The following is a 20,374-nucleotide window of genomic DNA, read 5'->3' as shown; positions in this document are numbered from 1 at the left end:
TGACAGGTCAGACAGGAAAATCTCAACTCCTGGGCACTAGTTTCTGCTCTCACAACTAACAAAATGTTTGACCCTGTCTACAGTATTTATGTAGGGAGGGTCACATTCAAGGTTTAAGTTTTGGTTTAATTTCAACGCATACCATTTGAATAGCAAATGTGGGCACTGGCGACCTGGGTAGAGGTCAGGAACCAGGAGACAAATAAGGTAAATAATCATTATAACAAGACTGAATGTAGATATCTTTAAATACATTTCTCAAAAAAAATGTTGCAGTGCTTATACAGTTCCCACTTGTTTGTATTTATTGTTTTTGAACTACAATTTCTACATTTTTCTATTTTATTTTAAGTTATATTTACTTGTTACTTAAAATCAGAATCATCTTTATTGGCCAAGTATGTTTACGCATACAAGTAATTTGACTCCTGTTTAGTGGCTCTCAATGTATTCACACACAACACAAAGATCTTAAGAAAGATATAAAAGGAATGTATATACTTATTTCTTATTTGTATATTTGACTACAATCTTGCAATGTGACACATTTTGTTTACACATTTCTCTATTCTGGTTGCTCTTTACTTATAGTATGTACATTTTTTGTTTTATTTCACACTTGCTTTGGCAATTAAACATATGTTTCCAATGCCAAACAAGTATGAACAAAATCTGAAAGTGAAAGATAGTTTTGATAAAGCTATACAAGAGTAAAAATTTGATTACAATATTTTCCACTTTTCTTTCACTGATCAGGATTTTTCTTTTGTTGTCTCTTTTTGCTGCTTAATTTTTCAGTTTCGCTGTTAAACTTTTCAGTTTCAGGTCAGAATTTTTCAGTTTCAATGGTCTAGAAGTGCAACAAGTAGTACAAACTTACCATTGACCTGCCCCTTCAAACTTAACTGATTAATGGGGACGCAGCCCTGTAACACGTACCAACATGCCCTTTGTGTCAGAACCATAGACTATATATATCTTTATATACAGTCTATGATCAGACCTGAAACTGAAAAATTCTGAACTGGAACTGAAAAAAGTGACCACAAAAGTTTTATTGTAAGTTTTGCCTTTATGGTAAATTGTTCGCTTTCAATTTATTTGTATTCAACATTCAATCTATTTATTTATTTTTGATGCTATTCGTGCTTGTGGCACAAACTTAATCCCATAATAAAAAGTCCCTTCTTTGTATTGAACGGAATTCTCTTGCTTCTTGTACTCTTTGGAAGAACCCTGGATACTTCCGGTTCCGTCATGCGCCATTTTGATGAAACAGCGAGGAGAGAAGAAGCTTCGACCTGCGATTCTGGATTTTATGGATTAAATTAAATTGTGAAAAATACACCCGGATAACACAACTTTTCTTCGCATGATGGAAAATAACCGTGGACGGAAGAGGAAACTCTACGCCCTGTCTGCGTAACTGGTGGATTTAGTTAGATTATTCGACAACTACGTTGAACAACATTGTTAGCATAGCAACGGTTAGCATCCCCGTTAGCTGTTAGCTCTTGTTTCCGTTAAACTGCGGCGAGGCGACGTTAGCTAATCTCGAGGTGCTTGCATGTTAGCCTTGGCATTAGCTAACGAGCTAATTCAACGGTTAAACGGTAGATTGCGGTTTCACAATCATCTCCTTTGAGGTCTTAAACAACGATAAAGAGGAAACTGGTGGACTCGGTGCGGAAGCTTTCACGCAGTTTTGTGGACTCTTTTGTGGAGCTCGATTTTGTTTGTCTTGTCTTGAAGAATACGAACTGTACCCCCCCAAAACAACAAAAAAAGCAAAACATTGCCTAGGACTGATGTTCAGGAAATCCCAGGCCCGCTGCTAGCGACATTAGCGGCTTGCAGCGCGGCCGCCCGGGCTTTCCGCCAAGGACAATTTACGACGGACCTGTCCTCATTTACATCCATGTGACAGATTTACACGGTGCTGCATGGACTGTCTTGGATTTGGTGGCATCCTGTTGTGATTTATTGGACTTTAAAGAACTGACGAGGCACACAGCGCCGATCAATGGCGCTCTGGCCTCTCACCTCGATATTTTTCTTTGGCAAAAACAAGGACTCTGTCGTCATCTGCGAGCTGAACCCTTCCCTATCTTAGTCCTTTCTTTGTCCACAGTGTTTTCAACGAAATATAAAGAGGGTTTACTCATTAAAGTCACCAGATTTAGCCTCCTGTGTTCAGTGTTGACGCTGTTTTATTTTGTTATCATACCAGGCCTGTGTTTTTTTCCTTCTTGTGCTTGATTGACTTAAGTGCTTAGACCTGTAAAAATGTCGTGTGTTCACTATAAGTTTTCTTCCAAACTGGACTACAACACAGTAACTTTCGATGGGCTGCATATCACCCTCAGTGAGCTTAAAAGGCAGATTATGGGCCGGGAGCGCCTCAAGGCCACAGACTGCGACCTGCAGATCACCAATGCGCAGACTCGAGAAGGTAAGTTATCATCTGACACATGACTCACTCTCATTTATATGTGACTAACATGTCATACATTATTTTTCTTTTAATAGTTACAGTGATAGGACAGGTTCAGTTGTCTCAACAGTAAGGTTTGTAGAGCTGCAACTAATGGTGGTTTTCTTCATTACTCTCTTTATCAAGTGAGATAAGATATTTCTTGCTCATCACAATTTCACAGAGCTCACAGTGACATCTTGAAAAAAATCTTGATTTGTCTGATCGACAGTCCAAAACAAAAAATATATCTAGATTACAACAAGTTAAGACCAAGAAAAGCAACAACTGCCCACATTTGAGAAGTTTGAACCATCAGGTGTTTGGTATATTTGCTTGAAATATGACAAAAGAGTATTTGATTATCAAAATTGTTGAAGATTAATTTTCTCTCAATCACCTAATTTTTGCAGCTCTAAAAGTTTGTAGCAAAAATGAGTGGGAAATGTGATTAAGCAGCTTCAAGACAACCATGTTTGTATTATATCACAGTCACCACCACACAAATAAAGGAAATGGTGATAAAGTCGAAGAAAGTAACATCAAAACATTTCCTAAGTCATATTTTCCCTATCTATCTACCTATGACTTCCTATCACAACAACTACATAGTTAGATTTTTTTTTCCATTTATAAAAAATTGTACATAGATCAGTTAATAGTTTGCTCATTAAAACGGAGATGAATGCCCATTAAAATTTCCCAGAGCACTTGTTGACACCTTCAGATTATTTGTTTGTTTGGGTTTTTTTGCCTTACCAACACTTGGATATATTCTAATAACTACAGTTTAAGATGAAGAAAAGCAGCAAAATCTCTCAAGATGATCCAGATCATGTTTTAAATTTCTACTAAAAATTACTTCAATGACTAATTGTTTCATCTCTATATTTTTATTTATGATTTTTTTTTACAGGTGTGGTTATAAATTATGAGCATTATGTTTCTTTTCTTACTTAACAAAAAGATGTTACATCTTCATGTGGGAGTAACTTTTGCATTTTTAGACTTTTTGATACTGTTTACACACATCTGATATACTTTACACCTCTCTTTTGTTATCTTGACCCATAAATGTTACCTCTTTTGTTGATTGAATCTTGGTTGTGTTGTTTAGGCGTCATGTTTTATGTTTTCTAATGATCTTTGTCTCCTGTTTTATAGAATACACAGATGATGAAGCCCACATCCCGAAACACTCGTCCGTGATCGTCCGCCGCACTCCGATTGGTGGAGTAAAACCTGCTGGCAGGACGTTCATTGTGTATGTATTATTTTAAAATTTATTACTGGAAACATGAGTGAACAGCACAATAACTTACCAGTTAAAGCCATGAATAGGTTTACACCAGATCTCTTCTAGTTTTCTTTTAAATATAGATCAGAGATTTTTCTGTAAACAACTATAGGTGAAAAATTCATCCTACATTGAGTTAATTTGTCTGTCGAGTTCAGTCAGTAACTGATAATTCCTTTCTGTCCTGTGTTTGTTTCTGCAGAGATCGTTCTGACACAGCTGTGGTGGGATCTTCTAGACCCGTATGTAAAACAAACCCAAAATCAACACTCTCTCCTCCTCCTCTCACCTCTCTCTCTCTCCCCCTCTTTCTGGCTTTAGTCACCTTTCTCGAGAACATTCTGTCAACAATGATCGAGTCGTGTGTATCTTCTGTTCACTGTGTGTTGGCTACATTTGTGTTATTTGATGTCTTTTTTGAGAGGGTTTCCTGGAGTCACCACAGTTTAAAGCAGTTTGTTGTTTCTCTTCAAAACCCTGGTTTTCTGTTTTTAATACATTATTAATATTAGCTCATTTAAATGTTTTAATTGTGGCTGAGTGAGATGAGGTTGATAAGAGAAACAACAGACTAGCCATCATTGTTTTTTAATGCTCTGAACTGACCAAATGTTGAACTGTTGCCACTTTATAACTGGTTGAGAAATCATTTAAACTGTTATGACTGTATTTCATAATGAAATGGGTTTTGTAGCCTGCTTCAGGTCAGGCAAATGTATTTTTTAAAAGGGTTGTAAAAGGAAAATATGCTATTTTTGTATTGATAATTCATTGTCATTTTATTTTCTGTGAAAATATTTTATATGGTTTAAGAACCCAATGAAGTAAAGTATGGCTGGGATTGATTGTAATTAACTTTGATTACAATTACCAGACTAAAGTTGTGTGAATGGAATAGGCTCGTCAGTGATTTTTATTTTTAAATCTTACCCTGCTAAACTTTAATATACTCAAATCTGTTGTTCAGTAACATTTGCCAATGTCAATTGTTTTGTCCTGTACAATTTTAATCTTGAAGATGTTGATGAAGATGTCAATTCTGCATTGAGTATGGACTGCACATAACCCTTAGTCTTTGAAGGCTCACAGATTTCATCCTGCTGAGTTAAATGAGTCCTAAGTGTCTGTTTTTAAAAAGAAGAGGGTACCAGCTCAAAGTGTATTGTTAAAACTGTGGTTTGGGGGTCAGTAAGAAGCTAGACTTGGCCGCTGACGTATAATGCTGTGACATGATCACAAAGTACAATGACACATTATCAGTAAATATCTTGTCAATCTCTGGAGGCCTTCCATGGTTGCTGCAGTGAGAAGTAATACTGGTGTAGTGTGTCCTGTAAGCTGTAAGCTGCAGAACCTGTCAATAAAGTTGTTCAGTGGTTCAGTGTCAGAACCGCTTGCACCAGATCCCTGTGTGTTCCCTCCGCAGCATTCTGCAATAACCAGTCTTTCCTGCGTATCACGATGGACAACCCACCCTGCCCCGCTTGTTTATTTTATGTAGTTTTTCACAAGAATCAGGCAGAACAGCCTTTTTGCTCTTATAAAATTACTTTTTTTTGTCTGTGCATGAGACTTTATTCATAGTTCATTGACTCCTGACCTGCATTAGAGACATCCCACCACTTGCTTTCACCCTGTAGTGGTGTAGGGGCTGTTTTTAGGGAAAAATTTGAAAGAACTCTTGACAACTCTTGTTAGTTTCTTTCTTTTTTTTTCTTCATTAGGCATTTCATTGTGTTGTATCAGCCCTACATGTTTGACACTTTACAGTGTTTGCATTTTTTATTGGCACCACTCCTAGCTAGCTCATTAGTTTACAACTAGTAGCCTGGTTTTGATGAGAGTTTCTAGCACTCATGACAACTTCTTTTGACAGGTCGGTGCAGAAACTTCAATCAGTGTGGCCTGGTGAAGGGGAAACTGCATGCTAAAATTAAATGTCAAGTATTCCTTTGAGAAAATTGGCCCCTCTCCCTTTTAATAGCAGGAGAAGATGTAGGATTTCCATAGAGGGATGTTCCAGTGGTGTAAATTCAGACCCAAATAGCAAGGAAGGTGTTTAAGCAGACGCTCTTGGACGTTACAGATAGAACTTAAAGGTGTAGAATACAAAACTTGTTTATATGGAAGAGTTGTCGGAGTAAACATCAGCTTTAATTATTGATAGTAATTGCAACTTAATGTTCAGCAGCGTTGACTTCCTCTAGGATTTTCATACAGTGACAATCATAAATGTGTCTATACTGTAAATTTTTTCAGGATGAGTTCAACTAAATGCACAAAAGTTGCATGTTGTGTACTAGCTGTATACTTTATATCATCTGGCAAGGGAATAGACAATACCTTGAGGACAGATAGATTTTTTTTAACCCTTGGACATGAATTTGTTATTCTTTTCTTTTAAACATCAGCTTTTGTGTAATTATATTCCAACGTTTGGGTAATTTCTTAATCTATTTACTCTGCAAACAGTTTAGATCTCTTCCATGTAAACAGCTCTGAAAAGACAACCCTAGATGAGGTTTTCATGTCCGTTAACTTTTTCGAGATTATGACACACCGCTGTCAGAAGAGGAATGAACGTCACACACAAGCCTAGTGATCCATGTCTCGGCTTAAACGCTCACTCCCGTGTACCTGCGTTATTTCGTGCGCTTTGAGAACTTAATTTTTGGTGCGAAGGATTAGATGGAGACTCTTAAGGCACTGGACACAGATGTGGTGGGGAACTATCTGGGCTCTTATCTTCCACTGTATGTCTATAAGATATCATGTTAAAACTTTTAATATCTGTACTCTGATTCTCCTGCAGACTGATTCTTCTCCTTCTATGTCACTCGCCCAACTGACCAAGGTACTGTTGCTGAACATGCTGGTTAACACTTCCAGATAGTATTTCTCAAGTTGAACAGATAAACACTTTCCTTTTCTTCTTCTTGTGAGGTTAATATCCCTCTTTTTATCTCTCCGTTATGTGCTTTAGACTGCTAACCTGGTTGACGCAAATGCATCAGAGGAAGACAAGATTAAAGCCATGATGACTCAGTCGAACCATGAATATGACCCGATACAGTTAGTACACGCACACAAATATCTGTGAACTAAACATTATTATTCTCCAGCTGTAGGTAGTTTTAAAAACTGAGCTTTTCTTCATAGTTACTCCAAAAAGGCAGTTGGACCTCCTCCTGCTCACTACACCTGCTATCGTTGTGGAAAAGCCGGTCACTACATTCGGCAGTGTCCCATGCTGATGGTAATTATTATGTATCACTTGATTTTTGTAGCCTGTGGCGTTAATTTTAACTGCATTGCAGTGTAAGTAATGATGATGTGTGCTTTTTGAATGATAATTGTAATGACTCTGTTTTATTCTGCTTAGGTCCAGGATAAGAGTGTGGAGGGTCCCAAGTCAGTAAGGACTAGTAAAGGGATCCCTCAGAGCTTCATGGTGAAAGCAGAGCCTGGCACTAAGGGAGCCATGTTAACCAGCACCGGAGAATATGCTATACCTGCTATAGATGCGTACGTGTCATCAAGGACATCCACAAATACACTCTGTTTAGTGTACTTGTCAGTAGCGTCATATTTGTCGTAGCCCTGTTTGTATCTGTGTCCTCCTCAATGTTAACTATTCACAAACACACTCAAGATAACTGCTGTTTCTTTTTGGTTTTGGTACAAACAGTCCTCTAGAATTAACAAAAAAATAAACAAATCTGTGTTAATACAGGGAGGCGTACGCACAAGGAAAGAAGGAGCGCCCTCCGTTTGTTCCTCATGACCAGTCGTCCTCTGAGGATGATTCAGACCCGATCCCTGATGAACTCCTGTGTCCCATCTGCAACGACCTGATGACCGACGCTGTAGTTATACCCTGCTGTGGAAACAGTTACTGCGATGATTGTGAGTTGTTATAATCATATAGTGTGATAACGATAAAAAATGTGGTGTCTTGGTCGCCATAAAACAGATAACAAATACATTTTCCTGCCACCCATATGTATCATTCTGAGCTCCATTTTGTCATTCAGGAAACCACTGGACATGATACAAATGCAGATTTATACAAATGTGGCCTAATTAGAGCAGTACCCCGCCCCCAAGCAATGCTGTATTTGAAGTAGAAAACTTTTTTGTTTATTGGAAAAAATATATGTGCTTACATTCCAGTGTGTCAGAAAGATTTCACTTCCAACATGTAAAGTTTGGAAGATGTAGATGAGGCAGGGTGATGGGAGGTTTTTTTCAAGTTATCACAGTATTAACAGTATAAAGATGAACAAGTTTTCAGTGTGAGCATTCAGCTAATTTAAGGACTTATTTGTTTTCAGGTATCAGGACGGCCTTGCTGGACTCAGAGGAGCACGTCTGCTATACATGCAAACAGTCGGATGTTTCACCTGATAATCTCATAGCCAATAAGTTCCTTCGACAGGTAACCCACTCAAATTCTTACACTTTGATGTTTTGCATTGTTTGGTTCATTATACATGAGATTAGATAAAGACAGCAATTCACAAGAGGTTGATTATGTTTTTTGTCATTTGTCATCATGCAGGCTGTGAACAATTTTAAGAACGAGACGGGATACACCAAACATGTGAGGAAGCAGGTCCAACATACAGCCCCGCCTCCACCGCGCCCTCTGTTGGTCAGGCCTCTGCACTCCAGACAGCAGGACCCGCTGATGGCTAATATCTCTCACCCTCCTTCTACAAGCGTACCCACCACCGCTCCTCAAGTACAGGCCCCGACCCCTGCACCACCTGCTGCTACCACTGCTGCTCCTACTCCTCCGCATGCTGCTACTGTTGAAGAGCGAGATGCTTCACCAGCTCCCGCACCCGTCGTCGACCGCCATTCTCCTATGCACTCGACCAGCCAGGGTGAACCGCCCCCACCAGGGTGAGTATTTACCAGTGTTGGAAGTTATGGACTTTCCTTGTAAGATGCAGATCACCTCCTTGTGGCATTTGGAGGCTTTGTGGTCCTTGATAGCCACCAGTTTTAAATTCTTGGTGCCCACAATAGCTGTTTGTAGAGATGTACTGGCTCTGATCAGTCTCGTATATCAGATTTTTAGCTGGTCAAATTACACACATGTGCAGCACATAGCCAAACCATGGTTCACATGGCGCACACAGCAGCATAGACTGTAACATCACAGTCACACACAAGCTAAAACTAAATGATATGAACCGTAGCAGAGACTCACTGTTGATTCGTAATCTTACAGCATGTCGGCCACCATGGCTGGTAGGTTGAGCAAATTTCCATCCACGTACTATACAATATACACCAAAATAAATCCACACACTCCAGAACGGATGTTTGGTTGAAAATGAATAGAATCTCCTAGTCAAGAGGAATTTATTGGTAACAATATGTGTCTGTTTGTTTGTGTGTTAGTGAGACCGACCCGGAGCCTACTGTGAAACCAGACTCATCTGGTCCATCTGATCGTGGACCATCTGAAAGTGGATCCCAGGTGAGTTCGCCTTATTGACCCTGAATAATGTTGCACTGGTTTGATATCATTTCAGCAGTTGCTCCAAACTTTGATCTTGCTCTACTTGCACTTTATCAAGATTGTTGTTTCTCACTTGTAACAGCGGTTGCTACGACAAGAGATTCAACTTGATAACGCTGTAATTTATTTCATTAGTCAATTTATGCCAATCAAATGCAACAACTTGACCTGATTAAGACTGTTGAACTGAAAGAGCTTCTCGTTTCCACCCATACCTACTATTTTGAGTATTAATGAATCTAAATGTTCACTTCAGTAATCATGTAGTTGGTTAGTAATGTTGGTTAGGCCTTGTATACCAAAGCTGTGCAGGTGCAGACCCGTGTTTAATCCAATTTGGGATTATAGGTTGGAGCCAGGTTAAATAATGCATGTTGGCAATTATAAAATGGCAGACACAATTTCCCCCTACGCTGTTAGATGTGTTATCCTCAGCCCATACTCGCCATCCCTGATCAAGAGAAACTGTAACTCTTACATTTTTCTCACTGTGATTTCTCCCTCAGGGCTACCATTTAACTGTTATTGGCCACCCGCCACCTCCAAGGCCACCTCATCCATCAGGTAAGAGGTTAACTTCAAGCCATTTCAGGAGATTAAGAGAGCTTGACGGAAATGCATTCAGTAACTAACCAGCTGTCTGTGGTCTATTAGGTCACCAGTCACGGCCTCACCACTCTCACAGAGGAGGCGGCAGCAGACACTGGGACAGGTGAGACCTATCTATGGGATTGTCTGATATATTACAATACGAACTCTTAATGTATCAATATCATAAATCTTTTTATCGTTCTCTTTGTTACTCCGTGTGTCAGGCCCTACAGAAGTAGAGGAGAGCACCCCTCCGCTCACCTCCAGACAGCTCCGCCTCCTGTAGCTGCTCCTCCAGTCTATCCAGCACCGTCCATGTACCCGCCGCCACCACAGCCCTACCCCCCTCCGTACGCCACTGGCCCCGGCCTTGTGCCTCCTCCTATCAGTTACCAGCCCCAGCCTGTCTATGCCCCTGGACCACCGGGACTCAACCCTCCCTGGGTTGCCCCTGGTGCACAGCCCCCTCTCCTCCCTCTTCCACCCTCCCTCACTCAGCCCCCTCTCTCAAAAGAAGATTTCTACAGGCAGCGGCACCACCGTCAGGACAAGTGAGTCATTTCTTTTCCATTTCGGGTCTTCAAACAGCTACTGACTGATTATGTGGCATTTATACAGATAGAATATACTTAACATCAAAACTATTGAAGTTTGACACTGGATTAGTTTAAAGGTTTCATTGTTTTTTATCTTTTTATACGCAGAGTTACATCTAAACTGGATGAATTTACTAAAGACTTCCACAAAGAGCTTATGAAGTACAGAAATGCACCAAAGAGGCGAAGACCGTCTTATTCCAGGTAACGTCATTTAAAGGGTTTTAGTTTTTACATGGATTACAAACACATAATCCTTCATGCCATTTGCAGTTTTTTTTACATAATCTGCCTTCTTTCTTCCCGTGTCTTCTCAACCATTTCCATCTCTAGGTCCCGGTCATACAGCCGCTCTCCGTTCAGCCGCTCTCCTTACACTCGATCTAGATCCAGATCAAGATCTAGATCCAGATCAAGATCCCGGTCTTACTCTTATTCCCCCAGCCGATCCCGTTCACGCTCTCATGGCCGGTCTTATCCCCGTTCTCCTTATTCTCGACGCAATGGACGCAGTTATGGACGCTCACGAACGAGGTCCCGCTCGCGTTCCAGGTCTTACGGTTATCGGCGCTCTGGCTCACCACGGTCTCCTCCGTCCTTCCGGGGAGGAGGCTGGGAGGGAGCGGAAGCAGCAGGACCCTACAGGTCTAGGTCACGGTCTCGCTCCCCAGGCGGCTACCGGAGCCGCAGTCCCGGTGGACGAAAGCCACCTCCACGAGACGTAGTACCATATGAACTAAAGGGTCCGAGCCCTGGAGGCCATGAGCGCTGGGATAGAGATAGCTATCGACAGTGGGAGAAGGAGTACAGAGACTGGTACAACAAGTACTACAAAGACTACGACAACCAACATCCGCCGCTGCATCACAGAGGTCGTGGCAGCAGAGACAGGGAGAGAGACAGAATGTCCCCATTATCCAGAGATTACTCCCCCCAGGGGCGAGGGAGGAGAGGGAGAGAAGAGAGAGGCGCTCCACCTCACCATCCTCCATCATCGTCCTCATCAGGGACCAAGTCCAGCACTAAAGTCCTAAAGACAAAGAAAGTCAAAAAGAAGAAGACCGGGGAAGAGCCTGAGCCATCACACCAGTCAGTGGACAGAGGCGATGCTACACCCGTCAGAGACGAACCAATGGACGAAATCCCTTCACTTACTAAAACACCTCCCATCTCCTCAAAGCCTCCAGTTGGCACTGCAACCACTAAGGCTCCAGCCTCTAAAAGCACTGCTGCACCTGTTAAACCACCTGCCAAGTCAACATCGAAGACTCAGTCTGACAAGACCAAGAAGGACAAGGGTCAGAAGGTAAAAGCTAAAGTAAAAACAGAGGGTGTGAAGGTCAAGAGTGACAAGGTGAAGAAGAAGACAGGAGAGGGAGTAGTGACCAAAAAGAAAGACTCCTCATCCTCGTCCTCCTCTGTCGCAAAACCATTAAAGACCACCAAAGCCAAACCAGAAGATGCCCCCAACTCAACTACCCCTAAAAAGGAAAAGAGTAAAAGCTCCGCAGCGAGACCTGCCCGGCCTAAGACCCCTCCACTGTCCTCCCAGAACCTACCTCTACCTCATCCCTCTCTCCACGACGGCCCTCGATCCAGCCACGACATACGAGGGAGAAGAGATCTTCCTCCGAGCGGTGGTCTCCTTCCCCTCCCCCATCACCCACTCCTCCACCTCCCTCCCTCCCCAGGAGACAGTCGGAGAAGGATGGGAGAAGAGAGTCGCTCCTTACTCGGGCCTCCACCTGGAAAGCTGAGGAGAATAGACGGGCCGGGGGGCGGAGGTGACGTCCTCTCGCACTCACACATCTCTCATCAGCCTCCGCTCCAGAGACTCCCACACCCCTCTGACAGGCCCGGTCTTCTTCCCTTACCGGGGAGCCGTGAGATGGGCCGAGGAGACACAGATCGAGGATCCATCAGGCCTCTCATGGACCTTCAGGTGGGTCATGTTACATGGTGTATCAATTTATACCAGAAAATTTGTGATGTGATTATTTTTTAAAAAAATTTTTTCATGCCATTTTGATATCTTTACAGTTCAAAACCAATCTTCGTCTTAATCCTAACCCAATGATATTCAAGTTTCAATCATATAAAAGCAGAGAGTGAAGCAACAAATTCTTATCTTTGAATAGCTGGAACCTGCCAATATTTTTTTTTTTTTAATCTAAATAAATAAATTTGCTAATCGGTTAATCGACTAATCTGTGATTCAACCCTTTTTTAATGTTTCACATATCCTTTGTCTACATCCAGGTGAAGCCACTGAGTCAGACTCAGAGGAGGATCAAGTTGAACAGAGAGCTGGGGAGAAAAGGCAGCACAGAGACGGCACCCTCAGACAGATCATCCTCAGGCCCCGAGAAGACGAGCTCTACCTCAGACCGATCAACTGCCGCCAACATCCCAGAAGGAGACCGACCGAGCAGCGCAGCAGAAGGTGCAGGAAGAAAAGAGAGGTCAACCTCTGGCGAGAGAGGAGTCTCCAGAGAGAGACCAGGGAGCGCTGGGGAGAGACTGCTGGGCTCGGACAGAGTGTCGGACAGAAGCTCGGGACTGGACAGAGAGCGGGAGAGAGCTTCAGGACTTGACAGGGAAAGGGAAAGGGACCGAGACAGAGACAGAGACAGAGGTCTGGGGTCTGAAAGAGAGAGGGACAGAGCCTCAGCGTCAGGCTCACAGAAGGCATCAGTTACAGTGGAGAGAGATGCCGAAGGAGAGAGGTCAGGGAGGACGGAACGAAAGAACTCCAGTGGTAGAAGTGGAGGCGGGAGGTCGGTCTCTCTGGATAAACTGACCATCGCAGAAAAATCAGCCAGCACCAAGAAAGTAGTAGACCCTGAGGAGAAACCAAGCGTGTCCTCTAAGAGAGGAGAGGGGTCAGAAAGAGCCGCTAAATCTGACAGGTCTGTTTAATTTATTTACTCGCTGCTTGTTATGCATAGTATGATCAAAAGAAAGCATGATATAGTACTTTTATCTGTAAATACAGTTGTTAAAGCATGTAATTATTTTCTCTTTATTTCCCAGGAGTGTGTCCAAGGACAGAACAGAGAGGAGTGTCCCCTCAGGAGAGAAACCAGCTGCTGCTCACAGAGAAGGTAATTTGAATCACTGACTGTGTGCACCCATGTGAAGAGATGATAACTTTGATTTTGTCTTGTGCGGTGTAATTAGGCATAGATTAAACCTGAGTTTCTCTTCTCCTTCCCCCTCCTATTCAGCAGTGAAAGATGCTGAGGTGTCTTCTGTGAAGAGCAAACCCAGGATTAGTCGAAAGGCTCTGACAAGCCACAGTGGGAGCTCCAGCAGGTGAGTACATTTTGTAAAGCAAGGATTTTATTTTATATTCCTAATATGTGTTGGAGGCATGGATCAGTTGGTTCAATTTGTCCAATATGTTGGTTTATGACTAAATACTTGAAAAACTGTTCCCACAGCCTCAGCTGTGGTTTGTTTACTGTGAATTAGCTGTTCTTAGCATGCTAACATGCTAAACTAAGGTGTACACAGTAAACATGGCCTGGTCATTGCTCATTGGTCATATTAGCATGCTGATGTTCGTATTTAGCTCAAAGCACTGATGTGCCTAAATACAGCATCACAGAGCCACTTTAATCGCTGTAGACTCTTATTATTGTTATATTGTTTGTTGCTTTTATGTTTCTGACTGTGTTGTTTGTTGTCACGGATGCGTTCCTGTGATGTATTTGTTAAATCCCTGGCTGCACACCAGATGTCCTTCAGGATAATACATAATTGGCCTAAATAGATATTCTGTACTATACTAAAATACCATTAGTGTGTTTTAGTATAGTGAAGTGGGTGTAAATGTTGGCTTGTCTGTTTCGGAAAGTTACAGAAATGGCTGTGCAAAGCCAAAGGAGGGGGTTTAATTGGCTTTTCCACCGTTCGATAAGCATGTCTGATGGAGTACACAGCCACACTCAGTCGAAGGAGAAAAGAAGTCTTCACCTTGCAGCCTTTTCTCTTGTAAAAGTGAAACATAAAATACTTCAAATGCATGAATCTTACATTCGTCTCACTTGATCATGTATGATTTTTAGTTACAGCTCATTCCATTAATCTGTCATCAGTCATATACTCTCCAGTCAGGCTCTTTTGAAGCCGTTGGAAGGATTTCCCCCGACAATAAGCATTTTTCAGTTTTTCTGAAAGTCTTTTTGAGCTCTCTGATCCGTTTCTGCAACAAAGGAGATGCTTTTCGACTCTTTTTAACTCATCAGAAATTGATTTCCTCTGTGGCAGCAAAATGTGTTTCACAAGCCATTAGAAACTCCTTTAGGTTCAACTGGGCTGACAAAACACTTTTTGGGCTGACTAAGTCTAATACAAGAATGTTTTTGGTATCTGTAACCAAGCACAGGTCTTATATTGTATTAGGAAGATTGATTGGACATGATCAGGCATTTTCATAAATAATTTTCAATATGCATTTTTTTTTGTTTGTTTTTTCTAAACAGTAGGTCAAGTCAAGAGACGAAACAGGACTCGGAAAAAGACCAGAGGAGTGCATCCTCCAAACCTACAGAGCAGCCTCTGCCTAGCCCCGTGAACAGCCGTGGCCGCAGCCGCAGCCGCAGCCCCAGCATCAGCCCGGCTCCCAGCCCTGCCAGGGAGGAGCCGCTCATTCAAGCTCCCCCTCGCTCCAAGTGGGAGAGAGAAGACGATGAAGAGGGGCAGGAAAACGGACTAAGTGCACCTAAGGAGCCCTCACCGTTGCCGCAGAGGGGCCGAGGCAGAGAGGGGCAGACTGAAGCACCTAAACCTGTCAGGAGCGAGGGCCGGGATGCTGCAAGGGAGGAGAGGAGAGGAGTAGTGAGGGAGGAGAAGAAAGGGAGAGCGCCAAGGGAGGAAGGTAAAGGTGGCAGGGCAGCGCAGGCAAATTCTGACAAACCAACCAAAACTAAAATCATGAGGGAGGAGGGGAGAGGCGTCCGAGAAGAAGGGAGAGCTGGAGCAAGAGAGGAAGGAAGAGGGGGAGGAGGACGAGAGGAGGGAAGAGGAATGCCTGGAAAGGAGGAGAGAGCAGCAGAAGGCAGAGGCGGCGGAGGAGGAGGACGAGAGGAGAGTCGTGGCCCAGAGCCCAGGAGACAGCGTTTGTGCTCTGACCTGGGTCGTGAGACCGACGAGGCCGCCTTCGTCCCGGACTACAGCGAAGGAGAAGGCTCGGACACGGAGAGAGGGAGGAGCGGCAGCCCCAGCCCGTCCATCGGCCAACAATCCCACAGCCCCTCCCCTAGCAACCACAGCGACTCGGCAACCACCTCCACCACCACAGCGGACAAGAAGAAGAAGAAACACAAGAAACACAAAAAACACAAAAAGCACAAGAAGCACAACAGCCAGGAGAAAGAGGGAGAACCCAAGGAGCACAAGCACAAACACAAGAAGAAGAAACACAAAAAGAACAAAGACAAAGATGGAGAGGAAAAGGAAGAGAAAGCAGAGGAGGGCGCACCTTGCTAACAGGGGCTAAACTAAGCCTGCTGGCTGAAATCTGTAACCTTGTGTATTAATAAGGAGAAAATGATAAATCTGCTAACATTTGCAAGCCCCTCTCTGTGCCAGGGAATAGACAGAATAGGTCTTTAGCTGTCTATGACCTTGCAGGACACTGGTGGAGGGCCGTCTGTCTGGCTGTTATTCTAACACTTACTGTTACTGCAGCTTTCCAAACCTACACGGTACTTTTGTTGTGCCTGAATCGCAGCATTATGAGCGCTGCTGAGGTCTCTTTAATGTTCTTATGAACGTCTTCGGTGACTCTGGGTCAGAAAAACAGAAAGAGTGCTGTTGTACTGCACTGTTGTCATCAGCCAGAAAGGACTTGATGATAATAACTGATCACACAGCAGTGAATCTAAACGGATAGGAATAACAAACACTGTACTCAGGGATGTGATTGCTTCTTTGTAGAGGAGAAATTACTGTTTCTTTGCCTCTGATTCATTGTAAATAGAGATGAACTGTTCCTCCACATAATTTTTCCTCAGTTTGTTTTGCTCACATCCCTGTGTGCTGTTCAAGGCTTAAATACGGAATAACCTTCATTGCTGTGAGGGCCATTGTAAGCTCTTTTTGAAGGATCTTACGAGCGGTTTTGCATGTTTTAGCACATTAACTACAGATTGTGTGTACTTTCCATTACTGCTAACCATTTTCCACCTTGATAATCTCATCTTCAGGCAGATATTGGTTTCAGGATATGTCAGTACAGTTATTATTTTTTAAGTTTTTGGTTTAAGTTGTGTTACTATTTCATGTAAAGACTTAAAAACTCAGCTTGTTTGGAAAACATTTAAGCAAACATAGACACTGGGAAAAACGTCATGTGACTTTTAAATGAAGGTGACAAATGCTCTCAGATGGATGACCTGTCTACACAGAGGTTAAGTCACCGCAAGTCCATTTTTCAAGTTTAACATGATGGAAATCTTGTACTTTCCTGAAATATTATGGAATTATTCGGAGATTATCAGCAGTAATTTATTTGTGATTAATCGGCTAAAACTTGCAAAATTAACAGTAATGGTCTTTGACGTTAAAGCAGACGTTTATGCATTCATGCTACACTGGATTGTATTATCTAGGATGTGTTTATTAATAATGACAAATCAGTCTGCATGTTTTTGTTCCCAAGGTGCAGTGGTTGTCTATCACGTTGTGTGTGTGTGTGTGTGTGTGTGTGTGAGTGAATGTGTGTGAGTGAATGTGTGTGTGTGTGAGTGAATGTGTGTGTGTGTGTGTGTCGGAGTGAAAGTGAAATGTGACAGAAATGAGACAAATGGGAGGACTGGTGTTCTTACAAATGAGTTGTTCCTTTTTTTTTAATTAAAATGTTTTGACCTCATGAAAATGTCTGAGTTGTATTTTATCAATCACTGAGTTACTAGTGTATAATCACTACACATATGAAGGTTAAATGTACTGCGTTGTGCTAAATTGGCAAAGTGGAAACATTTGGACATTTAAGTGCAACGTTGAAATATTTCAGGTTTTTATAATTACATTTTATACAGACCAGAAAGTATAAGTGATTCACATGAAGCCCAATCATGAGGCTATGAGGAACAGTGAAAATGATCACACTGATATAGAAAGAAATATTTTTAAAAATTTGTTAAAATAAAAATGTAAATACAGTGTAACCCTGAATTCTTGATGTGTAGTACCTTTGCTCTGGATTGGTCATAAAAAGCAAACGGTTTATCTTCCAGTAATCTTTTGTTGATGTCAACACACTGTAAAACCCTGTTTTTAAACATCACATCAGCCTCTTGACGTGACAACCTGTCACTGTTCAACGCTCATCAGTGGGCATCAGCAGCTCAAGTGTTATATAATATAATACAGTAGTTATAGTGCTGTCAGTGATAATGAAATTAACTTAAAATATCTGGAGTATTAAAGATAACTGCAACAGTCCAAAATAATATAGTGGAATAATTTCTGCCAAAATACTGTATTTTACCACAGTCTAATACAGATTTATTAAACAACATAAATCTGTAAGGTTGTTATAAATAAACCACAAAGTAATTTGTACAGTAACTAAGGTTACAATAGTGTTACTAGGAAGGAGAATATGCTTAAATATATAAGCGATAATGTTTTATTCTTGATGCACTCTCTTGATTTCAGCGTGTTTTTTTACGAGTGCCCTCATTGATCTTATCTGAAAGTGTAAAACAAGCACCATAAAATGATTTTGAGTGCTCATCCAAAGACAGCTGACTACTCTGTATTCATGTTCCTTGTGTTTATTGCAGTTTTATATTCTTCAAATTAAAATAGTCATGTTTCTAGTGGAGACTTGAATCAGTTTGACTGTCAGTTGTGTGTTCTTTCTTCTTTGTAGCTATATATATATCAATCTATAATTTTAATTGTCCTTTTTCCATACTGTAATTTTGCTATCTTGGTCTATCTGTACCCTCAACATCTGTTGCACGTCTGTCTGTCCTGGAAGAGGAATCCGTCCTCCTCTGTTGCTCCTCCTGAGTTTTTACTTACATAGATGCAGGGTCACAGGATAGAGGATGTCGTATGCTTTAAGACTGTAAAGCCCCCTTTGGCAAATTTGTGGTGTGTGTGATTTGTGTGATATTGGGCTGTATAAATAAAAAATGACATGATCACACATTAGTTTCCTGTGCTTTCCAGGGCTCATTCTGTTCCTCTGTGATCCCACCATCTAACACTGTGTAATTAAAATTTACTATAGTTGCAGCTTTTTTCCTTTTTTCCCCCTCCTTCCTCTTTTGCATGATAATTTATCCTCTTTTAATGATCTACATCTTCATTTTGAGATGAAAGTAGATTTTTGTTCATTATAGCTGAGTAGAGCGGTAGGCTGATGACCTTTCAACCAAAATTATATTAATATCGATGATATTTAAGTAATATCAACTTACAAGCATTAACATTATAATCAAAATTATTTCAGCCAAGATTATAAAAACCTACTTTAAAGCTAATACAAAAAAATGTATCAATAAAACTGATTTTTATGTGTTATTCTGTATTAACTTGCTTTTAATGTGAATGATGATCTTCCATGCAACGACAGCAACATGGACATGATGACTAGACCTTTTTGAATATTTAATTATGTGCTTCTGTTTTTAGTACTGAAATATGTACCACAGATATTTGTTACAGGAAGACAAACAACACATACTGCACATACAGTACGGGTGACAAAATAAGATGTACTGCAGCACATTGAGTGTCAGATATATTTGGAAATAACTAGATTTTTCAGAGAGGATGGAGTACGTCCTCGAAAGCAGTTCTTCAGACACAATGGTGAGTTCCAGAGTCTTTGGCAGCTCATTCCTTTACAAACATGAATAATTAAAATAAAACGTCCCAGAGGGAGACGAGTGCAGTGAGACAAAGTGAACACTGTGTGGAGCTGTAACTCCTACAACTTATAACGTGAGGGGGAAGCCGATTAACAATAAAAAAATTTCTCTCATATGCCTCATCTCTAAAATATAACCCCACATGTCACTACCTCTCTCTCTCTCTCCCAGAGTACACAGTAATAAGCTTCATTGTGTTAGTGTGTGTTTGTGTGCGTGTGTGTGTGTGTGTATGTGGTAAGTGTGTGTACCTTGTCAGTGCGATGGCGTGACTGGTGGATCACACAGAAAACAGACTGAAGGCAGGAGATGGGTTCACAGACGGGTTGAGGGAACACTGAGAAACAAGAGAGCAGCAGATGTATAACAGTACAGCAGTACATAAAAGCACACTCACAGCTTGACAGCTTAGTCCATACATTGTGTGTGTGTGTGTGTGTGTGTGTGTGTGTGTGTGTGTGTGTGTGTGTGTGTGTGCGTCCACGTGCATGCACATATATATATATAAGGTCATCCTTAATGGACTCAGAGATCAGTGAGACCATTAGAGAAGATTAATATATTGTTTTAACCCCAGATTATCATCACAACTCATTATTCCTCTCATCTGCCATCCTGCAAGGTTTACTCTGAATGTGTGTGTGTGTGTGTGTGTGTGTGTGTGTGTGTGTGTGTCTGCGGGTCCACACGTGTGCGCGCATGTGTGCACCTGTTATCTGCTTGAGCATTTGTGTGTCTGCTTGTGTTTTGTCTTACAAGCATGACATCATTTCCTGTCATCAAGGCCAAAGGTTGCTAAGCAACTTCATTTCTGCCGATTGTCAGAAAAGATGCTTCTCCGGCTTCTCTCCTCTGACTGGCTCGCAACCTAACTCTCTCTTATGCCTCTCGTCATAAATGTAATGTCTAAGGGAGAAGCTGGCTTTGTGCGCATGATTTCACATTTGTATGGACCAGTGTGCATTTGTGCTCGCATACACGGAGCAGGAT

The 20,374-nt window shown here is 41.7% G+C and overlaps 1 protein-coding gene across 2 annotated transcripts; it reads left to right on the top strand.

Moving 5' to 3' along the window:
* The first annotated feature begins 1,239 nt into the window (after positions 1-1,239).
* On the top strand, positions 1,240-16,828 carry LOC122979714 (E3 ubiquitin-protein ligase RBBP6-like). 2 transcript variants are annotated; one of them, XM_044347407.1, is made up of 20 exons: positions 1,240-2,452; positions 3,638-3,737; positions 3,973-4,012; positions 6,583-6,624; positions 6,754-6,842; positions 6,930-7,026; positions 7,153-7,295; positions 7,504-7,676; positions 8,105-8,208; positions 8,332-8,678; positions 9,183-9,261; positions 9,810-9,867; positions 9,958-10,015; positions 10,119-10,445; positions 10,599-10,694; positions 10,824-12,432; positions 12,750-13,399; positions 13,524-13,594; positions 13,721-13,805; positions 14,978-16,828. In XM_044347407.1, the coding sequence occupies exons 1-20, from the start codon at positions 2,287-2,289 to the stop codon at positions 15,981-15,983; spliced, it is 5,340 nt and encodes a 1,779-aa protein (XP_044203342.1). In that variant the 5' UTR covers positions 1,240-2,286; the 3' UTR covers positions 15,984-16,828. The 2 variants fall into 2 exon arrangements, with proteins under 2 accessions (XP_044203342.1, XP_044203341.1); XM_044347406.1 differs by having other exon boundaries at positions 1,241-2,452; positions 13,718-13,805.
* The last annotated feature ends 3,546 nt before the right edge of the window (positions 16,829-20,374 follow it).

Source organism: Thunnus albacares, chromosome 3, assembly GCF_914725855.1.
Source record: "Thunnus albacares chromosome 3, fThuAlb1.1, whole genome shotgun sequence".
Classification (NCBI taxonomy): Eukaryota; Metazoa; Chordata; class Actinopteri; order Scombriformes; family Scombridae; genus Thunnus; species Thunnus albacares.
This window is presented reverse-complemented; position numbering and strand designations above follow the sequence as displayed.

Bases quoted from the DNA above. Each gene is read 5' to 3' on its own strand.
- LOC122979714 (XM_044347406.1), top strand. From the start codon at position 2,287: ATGTCGTGTGTTCACTATAAGTTTTCTTCCAAACTGGACTACAACACA. The intron at 8,679-9,182 runs GTGAGTATTTAC...TTTGTGTGTTAG, and splicing joins GGTGAACCGCCCCCACCAGG to TGAGACCGACCCGGAGCCTA. The intron at 13,400-13,523 runs GTCTGTTTAATT...TTTATTTCCCAG, and splicing joins AGAGCCGCTAAATCTGACAG to GAGTGTGTCCAAGGACAGAA.